This window comes from Pelodiscus sinensis, chromosome 2, assembly GCF_049634645.1.
Source record: "Pelodiscus sinensis isolate JC-2024 chromosome 2, ASM4963464v1, whole genome shotgun sequence".
NCBI lineage: Eukaryota > Metazoa > Chordata > Testudines > Trionychidae > Pelodiscus > Pelodiscus sinensis.
The window spans coordinates 77,223,510-77,235,946 of NC_134712.1; the positions used below are offsets into that span (position 1 = coordinate 77,223,510).

The window sequence follows — 12,437 nt, forward strand, 5'->3', positions numbered from 1 at the left end:
GCAGTACCCCCTATCCACTTCCCTCACACCCTCTTGTACACCCCACTCCTTAACCGTCTCCTTCTATCCCCATCCTGCCTCCAAACTTTCTGGCAGTGGTGTCCAACCAGTTCTGAAGCAATAGCCACTGTATAGTGCAGAGCTACTCAACATGTGGCCTGTGGGCCGCATGCGGCCCGCAGCCTGTTTGTTTGCAGCCCACGGTGCAGCTTGCGTTTACGTGGGGCTCAACATGCAGCTCACGGCTGGGAGCCAAAACAAAAACATAGTCAATATAATGGTCTTCTGTTGATAAGCATTTTAGTAGTTAAATTCCTGGACTGTCATTGGTCATTAAAAATGCTTTCATATGGGTGGAAATGGGGTAAATATTGCATTTTATTAATTATCAGCAGAACTGTCTTAAATGGGGCCTATGTGTTATGAAGTCTTGCCTTAATCTTTGTATTCATGCCTATGGGTGTGAAAGAAGCTATCTGTATGTATAGTTGCATGTACATGCAACCACACTCAAGTTGCGGTCCTCGGCATGTGCTGTATCACTGTGGTCCCCAGAGCTTCCAAAGTTGAGTAGCCCTGCTATAGTGGCTACTGCTAGAGCAAACTAACCACTCTCACCCATCCAAATAGCCACCTGTAGCTAGTGGAAAGTGTGTTGGACTCCAGGGGCCTTAGAGCCTGCATCCCCGACCACCATCACCTGCCCCAGGCCAGAGTCAAAGCCAGCACCCCTCCCCCCACCCTGCAACCACATTGCCTCTCAGACTCTGTACCCCAGACTTCACCTGCACCTAACCCCCCCCCCCGAGATGCAACCTCACCCCTCCTGCACCCAAACTTGTTTCCAGAACTTGTCCCTTCTCCTGCCCCCACCCCCTGCTCCAGTCCAGCGCCTGCACCCCTCCCCCACCCAAACTCCCTCCCGGAGCCATAGGAAGGCGGGGGGGGGGGGGTAGCGAGTTTGAGTGGGGGAGGGGCGCGTGCGCTGGGCACCACCCAATATTTCTGCAAACCCCCCCCCCCCGCAGGCCCCAACGTGCAGCTGCTCCGGGGCGTGTGGGGGAGCAGGGGGCGAGAACCAGGCAGCGCCGGCCTCACGCGGCACCCGACGTGGCGGGAGGAGATGTGAACGCGGGGCCAGGCTTGCAGGGGACTCTGGCGGCAAAGGGGGGCGGGGGCCACTCACTTGTCTCTGAGCCGTTTCCGGGTCACTCGCCGCCATTGGGCCGGGGGGGCGGGGCACGTTCCTCCCCTCCCCGCCCCGCCCACGGGGCGTGTTGCTACGGCGCGTGCGCGCGGACGGTTGGACGCGGAGCCTCGGTGCTGATGTTGTGTCCCGTTCCTGGCATGGGCAGCGGCGCGCGGGCGGGCGGGCGGGCGCGCGGCCCGAGTTCCGAGGGGGGCCGTGTCAGTGATCCGCGCCAGCCGCCCTGGGCTCTGCCGCTAGTGCCCCGGCCGCGCGCGGGCCGCGCGCGGGCCGCGCTCTCGTGCTGGCCGCTGCTGCGCGCGCTTTGTAGGGCGCGCGGGCTCGTCCCCGGGACTCTGCCGCCGGCCGGCCAGCCAGCGCGCGCGCCGGGCTTGCTGCGCCCAGTCCTCCCATGGCGCGTGCAAGCGCTTCTCGTCACGGGGCTGCAAACCCCGGCGCGGCCCGATCCTGATTTTGGCTTCAGTCTCTAGACCCTGATACCTGGTGACAACAACCCTCAGGGGGTTCATGTCCGCGAAAGCTGCCAATCCTGGGTCTGCCGCAGCAGAGGCACGAATAACAGTTACCGGGCCAGCGGCACGGCTGTCCCCTTCCTGATCTTTCAGCGCACCCAGCTGTCTGGGCTTGTGCGCGCTCATCTTTTCTGGGGTGGCATTGTGCAGATCTCCCGCTCCTAGATCAGGCCCAGGACTCCGGCACCCTATCAACCACGCTGACACAGCATGTCCCATGTTCTTCCTTTTAGGTGTCTTATGGCCAGTAGCATGCAGCGATCAGGCAACCTTTTTAAACAAAAATGTACTGTTCGTTTTAACAGGGAAAATATGTAACATTACGGTAGCACGTAGCAGGCCTCGTCATTGACTAGGACCTGGTGACTAGCAATACACAAAACAACAGCAAGAATCTTTCTGCAGCTAAGAGGTTATGAATGAAATATAACAGAAGAGACATCCGAAAGTGACAAATTGATGAGGGAGTACAAGAAATCAGCATGATAGAAAATGGTCGCAGAGCAGCAGCAGCAGCAGTCGGACTTAAGTTTCTTGTAGGCATCACAGAAGAGAGTTTTGAGAAGGGGATTCAAAAAATGATAATTAGGCAGCTTTGAAAGTGATTATGAGGAACATATCCCAAGAATGAGGAGCAGCATGCATAGAGGTAAAGCACATACCTAAGTTCTCTTGAATTAAGAGTCTCCTGGCTACGTCTACACTGGCTGCGAGTTCTTGCGCAAGAACACTGAGGCTCCCGCACAGGAATAAGCCCTCGTGCGCAAGTGTTCTTGCACAAGAGGCCAGTGTAGACAGGCAACACGAATTTCTTGCGCAAGAAAGCCCAATGGCTAAAATGGCCATCGGAGCTTTCTTGCGCAAGAGAGCGTCTACAAAGGCACAAATGCTTTTGCGCAAAAGCACATCTCTTGTCCATTGTAGACGCTTTCTTGTGCAAATACCGTCCCCAGCAGACCACAGGCACCGGGACTGGAGCCGCAGCCGCGGGGGGGTCCCGCGCCCCTGAGGCTTTGCCAGAGCAAAGCCTCAGAGGCGCGGCACCCCGCTGCCGCTGCGGTTCTGCTCCCCGTGTCCCTGGTCTGCTGGGGGGGGGGGCGCGGCTAGTGTGCCCCTCTCCCAGCAGACCAGGCTTTTGTTTTGGACCCTGGAGCAGAGCAGCTGGGGCGCTGCCGATTGGTCCTGCAGCGCTGCTCTGGGCACTACTGGACCAACCCAGCAGCACCCCAGCTGCTCTGCCCCAGGTCCTGATTCAGCCGCTGCTGGTCAGTTTCAGCAGTGGCTGAATCAGGACGCCTGGGGCAGAGCAGCTGGGGTGCTGCTGGGTTGGTCCAGTAGCGCCGAGGAGCGGTGCTACTGGAGCAACCCAGCAGCACCCCAACTGCTCTGCCCCAGGCGTCCCCAAGTCAGCCGCTGCTGAAACTGACCAGCGCTGACTACAGGAAGCCCGAGGCAGAGTTGCTCTGCCCCAGGCTTCCTGGAATCAGCCGCTGATCAGTTTCAGCAGCAGCTGACTTGGGGACGCTTGGAGTTCTTAAGTTGAATCTGTATGTAAGTCAGAACTGGCAGTCAGTTTCAGCAGCGGCTGAATCTGGACGCCAGTTCCGACTTACATACAGATTCAACTTAAGAACAAACCTACAGTCCCTATCTTGTACGTAACCCGGGGATTGCCTGTATCTGCATGCCATTGTTACTTTTAAAGTCAATAATACTTACATTGGGTAGGATGTGTGTACGACTCAGGCTCTGTATTAGTCAACTGCTTCTGTCTGTCGATGGGGCACTCAGAAGAATGAAGCTCCCTGCACTTTGTCAAGGACGGTGCAGCGGCTGGTCTGGCAAGTAGCAGCCGAGGAGCAAGTTATTAAGGGGTGGGGGCCATGGGAAGATGCGGGCTTCCCCATCCTCCCAACTGAGGAGAGCTTTTACTCCTTCCTGCCAGAGACCCAGGGGCCAATGCGACTTTGGGGCAGAGGGACCCCCTATGTATTTTCCTCTCCCCTCAGCTGCCTCTGTCGCCGTCCAGCCCCAGAGCCACAGCCCGGGTAACAGTCACCCTCTAGCGGGGCCCCGTAGACGGCGATGCTGGCAGCTGGGCGAGACTTCAACACCATCTTCAGCCCACCTGCCAGGGACACAGAGGCAGAAAGGGAGGTGAGCGGAGTGAAGAATGCTGAGGCTGTAGAGCTGGGGCTGCACAACCAGGGGAAAGCAGCAGACTGGAAGAGGTGGGGATGGGATTGCCAGGCAAAGGTGGTGCAGGAGCTAGAAGTCGGTACCGCACCCCCATCACATTATTGAATTTTAAAAGTGAGCAGACAGATCATTGTCGTACCCACTTGTGGCATTTGTCCCAAATTCTGTACAAAGTGGGCCATGTGATGTGTCAAACAAAAGCTTATGCTCTACTGATTCTATGTATGATACTCATGTACTTGTATCGTTTTTGTATTTGAAATTATGAATATGGTCTCTGGTCTTGTATTGTAAATGTTCTGTCTGTGAGAGAGCAATGGGCTGGACTGTATTGTGAGGAAGGATTGTTCAGTAAATGGCTATGCTAACTAGCCCTGCTTCATGGACAATGGCTCTCGGAGTGGCCAATACACACCTGAGGGATGTGTCTGGAAACCTGCAGACTGGCCAGTGCATAATGGCTACTTGCATGTGAAACTGATATAGGTCACTTGATCATGTGACCAGCTCCAGCTTGGGAGACTCCAGGAATATAAAAGTGCCATAAGGCCATCTCCATCTTGTCGTCAATTTTGCTACTGATTCCAGATGCATCCTTGCTAGGGACAGAGAGCCGGAAAGGATTGCTGATCCATCCTAATATAGGATGTATACCAGAGACTTTTAAGCTAGCAGATTGTAATATTTCTGCTAAGAATCTGCATCAAGAACTTGGTAATTGATGTATGTAATATATTCTCTCTCCTCAACAATCTTACGCTCACCTTTTCTTTATTTTATTAATAAACCTTTAGGTTTTAGATTCTAAAGGATTGGCTCAACATGCTCTTGTGGGTAAGATCGAAAGTGTACATTGACCGGGGACTATGGCTGGTTCTTTGGGACCGGGAGGATCTGTTTGAGATAGGTTTTACACCTGTCACCTGTGTGTAAGGCCCGGGGCTGATTGTGGCACAGGGAGAGCTGGGGTGTCAGGGGTTTTGCTCGTGAAGCTTTCTGCTGGCCAGATTGGCAGCTGAAGCACTCTGTATGACTGGTTGGTGGCCTATTTTGGGCAAGGTCTCCAGTCAAGGGTTCTAAGCAGCCCTGATTCTGAGCAATTCACCCTGAGCAGATGCCCTCAGCGGTCCGCAGACCTGGCCCGGTCTGTCACACCCCCCACTCTCCAAATCAGGAAAACAGCGCCCCAGAGTGAGACTCCCTCCTTTCCGCAGCCACCGTACCTCACCCCAGCCTAGCTCCAGCCTGAGGCTAGCAGCCGGCTCGGGGGCACCTTTGACTACCCAGCCTAGCCGCTGTGCACACAGCCTAATCTGCTGCCAGGGAAAGGGGAGGGTGCCAGGTATTTGTGCACCATGAGAGCCCCTTGCAGCTCAATCTGCAGCCTCCCTACCTGCCCCCCAGAGCTGCTGCTGCAGCCTTACGGCAGTTTAGGCTCCCCGGTGTAGAGGGAGGGGGGAGGGACTGAGCTCCCACCATGAACCATGCCCATGACACTCAAAATCATCTTGAGTGCCTGTGACGGCGCGATGGGGTTCCCCCGTCTCCTGGACCCCGAAATGGCACAAACAGACTGCACCAGCTGGTGTAATGGAGGTTGTTTATTGCCTCTCCAGGATACAGCACAGCACAGATGTAATCTGGTCACAGAGCTGGGCTAGGATGCCTCAGGCCCCCTTGAGATGGGGGAGACTGGGCCCCTAAACTCCAGTCCCTTTCCCTAGGCTGTCTCCTCCATGCTTCCAGCCAACAACTCACTAACCCTCTTCCAGCCCTGCCCCCCAGCCAGGGCAGCATTCCACCTTCCTTTGTTCCTCTCCATGGGGGGTGTCTGGCCACTGGTTTGCATAGTGACTCATCCTGTTTTGCTGGGTCGTGGTACCCACAGCAGCCAGTGGGGGTTACCCCAGAGCCAGCAGCATAGAAACCAGCCAGGTACCCCCACTACGTCACAGTGCCACTTATGGCACCCGTGCCATACATTGCCAATCCCTGAACTGGAGAAAGATGTGATTACATGCACTCAGTAAAGGAAAATAACTCTCTTTGACTTCAGTGAGAGTCAAAGTGTATGTTGTTATGTAGACCATCCCTGATAGGTGTTGGTCTAACCTGCTCTTAAAATTTTCCACTGATGGAGATTTCACAACCTCCCCAGTGTCATCCAAAATTAGTTTTGTAAAAATTAATTCCTATCACCAACTTTATGTCCTCTAAAAAGCATGAAACGTTTTGTTATTCCATAAGAAATAATTATAAACATGCATTGCAATACCTTGGTCTGTTATAAGTATTATTCACGTATTTTCAGTCTGGTACCAATTTTAAAATAGAAAAAACAAGATGGTAGATATCCTACGATATTTTCAATGTTGACTAGTTAATCTCTGTGACAATCCATAGGGGATAAGTGAAATTCCAAATGTTAAAGATATATGATTCAATTCATGAACAAAACTAGCATCAAACAACAACTTTTAAACTGAGTTGATTTTAATATATATACTACTACAGTTGTTGCTTTTTTTCACAATAAAAATATTGCATGTTGTGATCTAATAAATCATTAATTAACTTATATCCCTCTGAATTGCAGCATTCAATTTCCTGCTCATTAGTCTGCTAAGTATATTATATGTTTGGTAATTTTTTTTAAGATGAGAAACAGCTTAATGACATAAACCTTTTTATTTGCCTTAAAGATATATTTAACATTGACGTTATAAATAATACATTATTTCATTATGCTAATATAATTTACCGACTTCAAAATCCAAAATAGCCAAATTAAACAAGAAAGAAATAATTCTTTGTCTAAATATTTTGTTCATCACAAAGGTATAGTTAACCACGGCATTTCTAAAAAACGATAATAAGGACTAAAAGTCCCATAAGAACGGCCAATAATATCAAAACACTCAATGAAAAGATTGTTCCTAAGGTCTTGCTGAATGAAGTTAGATTTTTGATACATGTTATAGCCACACATAGGCTACATCTAGACTGGCAAGTTTTTTCCGCAAAAGCAGCTGCTTTTGCGGAAAAACTTGCCAGCTATCTACACAGGCCACTTGAATTTCCGCAAGAACACTGACGATCTCATGTAGTTACGCGACCCCCGAGCATCATCTAATAAACCATCTTGTTAGTCTTTAAAGTGCTACATTGTCCTGCATTTTGCTTCAACTACCCCAGACTAACACGGCTACATTTCTATCACGATCTCATGTAAGATTGTCAGTATTCTTGCAGAAATACTATGCTGCTCCCGTTCAGGCAAAAGCCCTCTTGCGTAAATGCTTTTGTGCAAGAGGGCCAGTGTAGACAATGCAGTATTGTTTTGCGCAAAAAAGCCCCAATCGTGAAAATGGTGATTGGGATTTTCTTGTGCAAAACCGCGTCTAGATCGGCACGGACGCTTTTCTGCAAAAAGTGCTTTTACGGAAAAGCGTCCGTGCCAATCCAGACGCTCTTTTCCGCAAATGCTTTTAACGGAAAAAGTTTTCTGTTAAAAGCATTTGTGGAAAATCATGCCAGTCTAGACGTAGCCATAGAATACTGGTACTGTTGTTATTCATATTTTGCATCTACTTCATCTCACTTAACAAAGGAATTCAGAATAATCCAGTAAATTAATGCTAAAATATTTTTTCAATAAGATACATTAGAAAAGCAAGTATTGGTACACCCAAAAATATCTCAAGTGCAAGATAAATGGTTTCAAGATTGTGATGCTTCAACATTTTTTAAATTGCATCTTTCATGTTCTAAAAACAAGTGTAGGTGTAATTTCTTTTAAACTCAAATTGCACAATTTTAAATTCAGTGTTTGTTTCTTCATTGTACAGGCAGTCCCCGGGTTACATACAAGATAGGGACTGTAGGTTTGTTCTTAAGTTGAATTTGTATGTAAGTCGGAACTGGTACACATTGTAGGGGAAACTCTAGCCAAACATTTCTCCAGAGCTCAGTTTTATTCTCCCACACCTCACTTCCCTCAGTCCTTTATTCTCAAGCTGAGGTATCTGCTGAGAAAAGCCGCTCCGCATCTCCCTGGTCTGCTGGGGGAGGGGCGCTAGCTTCGCATCTCCCTGGTCTGCTGGGGGGAAGCAGCTAGTGCGGGGTTGCCTCACCCCGTTTGTAAATAGGGATCCGATGTAAGTCGGATCCATGTAACCCGGGGACTGCCTGTAGCTGTATTTTCCTTATCTGTGATAGTAAAGATGGCTTGAAAATATATTTATATTAGTATATCATTTGAGTATTAATTTCTCTATTTTTGAAAAATATATGAGCCACCTTTTCTCTGCAATTTTAAATTTGCATGCTTTCTTTTTGTATATTTTCATAGAGATTCCATAGTGAAGAATTAAGATAAGATACATTTTCCCTTTCCTCTACATTTCTTCGGAAAGAGATCAAACTTTTTCATATTTTTCTGTTTATAGTGTTATAGTTGAAAGCTCAGATACAGCAAAATTAGATTTGATGGACTCCTCAAATTAAGGGGCTGATGATAGAAATGATTTTGCATTAGCAAATTTCTGATTTATATGTACAGTTTAGACAAACAAATTTTGTTGTGAAAGTGAGTATGAACTAGTTCAGCAGCTGGCAATCTACTTGAAAATGAAATAGAGGAGTCCAACTGCTTCTATACACAGTAACAAAAAAATACAGTTAACTGTACTGTGTATTTTTTTCACCTAGCCTTCAAAAATTATTACTTTGTTACATGGCCTTGTTAGCCTCAACATTTTTGCTTCCTTTCTAAGGATTAGTAACAACAAGAAAATCAGCTGACTTGAGAAGTATATCAATATTTTAGAAATGCCTTTTTGACTTTGATGGTTAGTTACAAGGCTTGAGCTCTTCTGCTTTTGCTCTTCTGATTTTTTTCACGGAAGAACAGACACGCTCTTTTGGAAGCCCTGTCTTCCTCATTCCACGAGGAAGAAGGGCTCTTCCAAAAGAGGAAGTTTTTCTGAAATGTGGGCCGATGTAGACAGGCCAAATTTCAGAAAAGCCTCTTCTGACAAAACTATCGGAAATAGGTACACAAATTGTGGACCACAATTTGCATACCTTTTTCTGATAAAACATTGTAGTCTAGACATCCTCAGACTGGTAGCTGTGTTTGTCTGTAACTAAAAAAAAAACATAAAAAACAACTAAACAAAAGCACCTTAGAAACTAAGCAAAAAATATATAGATAGTGTCATGAGCTTTTGGGGGGCACAACCCATGTCTTCAGATGACAAATATGAAGCCAGAGGGACAGAGCTTTAAATAAAAAGGAGAAAAATAGGAGAGAGGAGGAGGGGGAAAAAACCTGCCAATTAAAGTGTCCTTGCTAAATGAGGTTAATAGAGTGGGCTGTAGGTGTTTAATACTTAGCTTTTGATGTCATTTGGGTATTGAATATAGCGGCCCATCCAGTTCATGTCTTTGTTCAAGCTGTGAGAGATAGTGTCAAATTTGCATATGGCCAGTTCCGCAGATTCTCTCACTAGATGATTCCTGAAATTACTTTGTAAGGGTGCATCTACACAGCAGGGCTTAACTTGAAATAAGCTATGAATTAACTTTGAAATAATGTAGCTTATTTTGAAGTAGCTTTATTTCAAAATTGGGAGGGTCTACACAGCTCTTATTTCAAAACAGAGCACTCTTCCTCCGACTTCCCTTACTCAATGTACAATGAGGGTTATAACACTCAGGCTGTGTCTAGATTGCATCCCTTTTTCGTAAGGAATAAGGGATCTTTCGGAAAAGGCTTTATTTTCCAAAAGATCCCCGTCTAGACGCGCTTTTTGCCGGCAAAGCCCCGAGCCGGAAAAAAGCAGCAGCCATGTTTATTCAAATGAAGTAGGGGAGATTTAAATCCCCGCTTCATTTGCAATTGCGCTGTGTCTAATTTGCATCCCTTTTACGGAAAAGGGATGCAATCTAGACAGCCTCAGAGTAAGAAGTCCTCCAGCTTGACAGTATTTTGACATTAATTCAAAATAACTGCCTGCTGAATAAACACGGACTAAGTTATTTTGAAATAACGCTAGTTATTCTGAAATAATGTTGCTGGGTAGACAAAGCTTTTGCACAAAAGGGCCAATGTAGACAGCTCAGATTTGTTTTCCGCAAAAAAGCCCCGATTGTGAAAATGGCAATCAGGGCTTTTTTGTGGAAAAGCGCGTCTAGATTGGCACATACGCTTTTCCGCAAAAAGTGCTTTTTACATTTTCAAACCATGTCCAAACATCAACTAGTAAGTAACATTATTATTAAAGTAACATTATAATTGTCCAATCTTTTTTAAGTCTCATAAGAGGATTTGACCTCTTGCAGCAGTGAATTCAACAGATTGATTATGTGCTGCATAAAGCAGAAGTTTCCTTTTATTGGTTCTGTATTTACAACCCATTTAGTCAGTACTCTTTTTGGTCTTGCATTCTGGAGCAGTTAAAAGAGATGGACTGATCCTTCAAAACTTTGAATTCTGCAGTGAAGTTGCCCTTAATTCTTTACCTGTCCAGCATAAATAATTACAGCAGAGGAGATGGTGTACAATATATTCTGTTAAAGAAAATAATTGACAAAACCAATTCACATCATATGCATTAATTTTATCCTGAAGTGGTTGCCAACACTCAATCATCCAACATAACTTGTTGGATGTTCTACTTTTTACTAACTCCAGCAGGGCACCTGAAAAAGAAAGGAAAAGATTACCCAATTCATGGGGAAACATGTGCTTGTGGTTGCCAAACTTTAAAGAGCAAAACTGACTAGATTATTCTTCTTTATGCAGTGCTGGGAATGTACACAAGGGGCTGTAAAACTGGCAAACTACGACGAAGAAATAATAGGACTGCCTTGGAGAATCTGCAAATATGAGATACAGTCCAGTTAGCTTCACCACAGACATTGTGTTGTGTGATAAATTACAGCTAGGATCCTTTGTGGAAGAGGTAGGTTATTGTTTGTTTTTTGTTGCTTTTTATATGGGGGCTTGGCTGTTCCATGCAGTCATGGTGTTGTGAAAGAAGGCACAAAGCTATGAGTGGGTGAATGAGAGACGCTTAAGTGGAGCCAAGGGTGTAGCTTCATGCGTGGGAGAAGAGGTGCTGGAAGAGCAGAGTTATGCTGAAAATAAGAAGGCCGAAAAGTTATGGAAGAAGAAGAGGCCAGTGTGAGCATGAATGTAAGTGAATCTCTTCAGACAGTCAATGCTGAAACTAGGCAGAAAATGGGTTTCCTGTCCTGAAAAAATATAGATTTTTTAAAAATCCATACTAAACCAGGACAAAAAGTCAATCCCTACATTTTTCACAAACTAAAAATATATTTAAAAAAAAGTTTAGGTCAATGTAAATGATTCCTTTTGATTTTGACCTTTTAATTTATTTTTATTGTAAATTAAATTGAAAAACCATTTTGAAGCAAAAAAAAAAACTTTTTATTTAGAAAATGTTAAAATGGGACATTTTTAAAACATTGAAGTTTTTTGTCATTTTTTTCAGTGAGAAATTGGTAGAAATCAAGCCTTTCTGATTAAGATTTGATTTTTATTTATCATAATTTTTTACTTTTATTTGTGAAATTCCTGACCATCTCTACCATACACCCATTGCCAAAGCCCACATGTGGAGTGATGTCTTACTTAACTTCAGAAAGACCACATTCACTAGAGAAGACACAAATCAAAACATGAGACTAGCAAATTCTGATTAATCAACTCTACAGATAGGGAACTATTATATTTCCTCGTTTTGTATACTGTAATTTCATGTTTAGAATTGCCATATTTTAATATAGAAAATAAATGAGAAACAGTAATCTACAGTTAAATAAAACATTCTTTATTAATCCCTCTTTATGTGATCTTGGTTTCTCAATAATTTAGCAATTAGTTTTAAATTTGTCCATTCAAGGACAGGTGATCACCCTACCTGGCTGATTGGTGTACTGACAGCACTTGTAGCTCATAATCTTTCACCAAATGCAGTAGAGTCAATGTCTCAATGACATATGCTACAATAATATTAAATGATTGCACATCCTCCTGCAAGGCTTCAAGCAGCATCACGGGAGGATTCCAAATGCAAAAAGCATTCTCCACTTGTCAGTTATGGGAAGAATTAAATAGTGGCAGGCAAAGTGGAACAGATAGGAAGAGAATGGTGGATCAAAGGGTCTTGAACCAAAGTACTATTTCAACTCATACAGCTGTATAGTCACTCTGAATTCCTACTCGGTGGTATTGTATTTGTATATAAACTGAAGAGCCCGCAAAAAGTGTATTTTATAACTATATCCATATAGAAGAGTTACATTTATCAGAGTTCCTGTATCTATTTATGAATTTAATCTAGTTTTATTCATATCTAGTTCTAGCATACTATGTCCTCTTTGTACTACAACTTTTTAGAAGCAAATAGATGATGGGGTCAGAGACTGAAGAGATGGAAAACCTAGCTCTGTTCCCCACTCTGCCACTCAGTGTGGCGTTATGCTTAGTC

General features: G+C 45.4%; 2 protein-coding genes across 7 annotated transcripts in view; one reads left to right on the plus strand and one right to left on the minus strand.

The window, feature by feature from the left end:
- The window catches only part of IMPACT (impact RWD domain protein), a 41,823-nt gene extending 40,376 nt beyond the window's left edge, over nt 1-1,447 (minus strand). Inside the window, exon 1 of one of the 2 annotated variants that reach the window (XM_075920830.1) lies at nt 1,187-1,447. In XM_075920830.1, coding sequence (XP_075776945.1) covers nt 1,187-1,222 — 36 coding nt within the window. In that variant the 5' untranslated portion in view covers nt 1,223-1,447. The remainder of the gene's footprint in view (nt 1-1,186) is intronic. The other variant, XM_075920831.1, reaches the window with a different exon arrangement.
- A 9,298-nt stretch (nt 1,448-10,745) lies between these two features.
- LOC102447841 (oxysterol-binding protein-related protein 1) overlaps nt 10,746-12,437 on the plus strand; it is a 118,484-nt gene continuing 116,792 nt past the window's right edge. For 2 of the 5 annotated variants that reach the window (XM_075920833.1, XM_075920845.1), the window contains exon 1: nt 11,058-11,119. In XM_075920833.1, the coding sequence (XP_075776948.1) occupies nt 11,059-11,119 (61 nt within the window). In that variant the 5' untranslated portion in view covers nt 11,058. Of the gene's footprint in view, nt 10,887-11,056; nt 11,120-12,437 lie in introns of those variants that run through there. The other 3 variants (XM_075920842.1, XM_075920843.1, XM_075920835.1) reach the window with 3 other exon arrangements.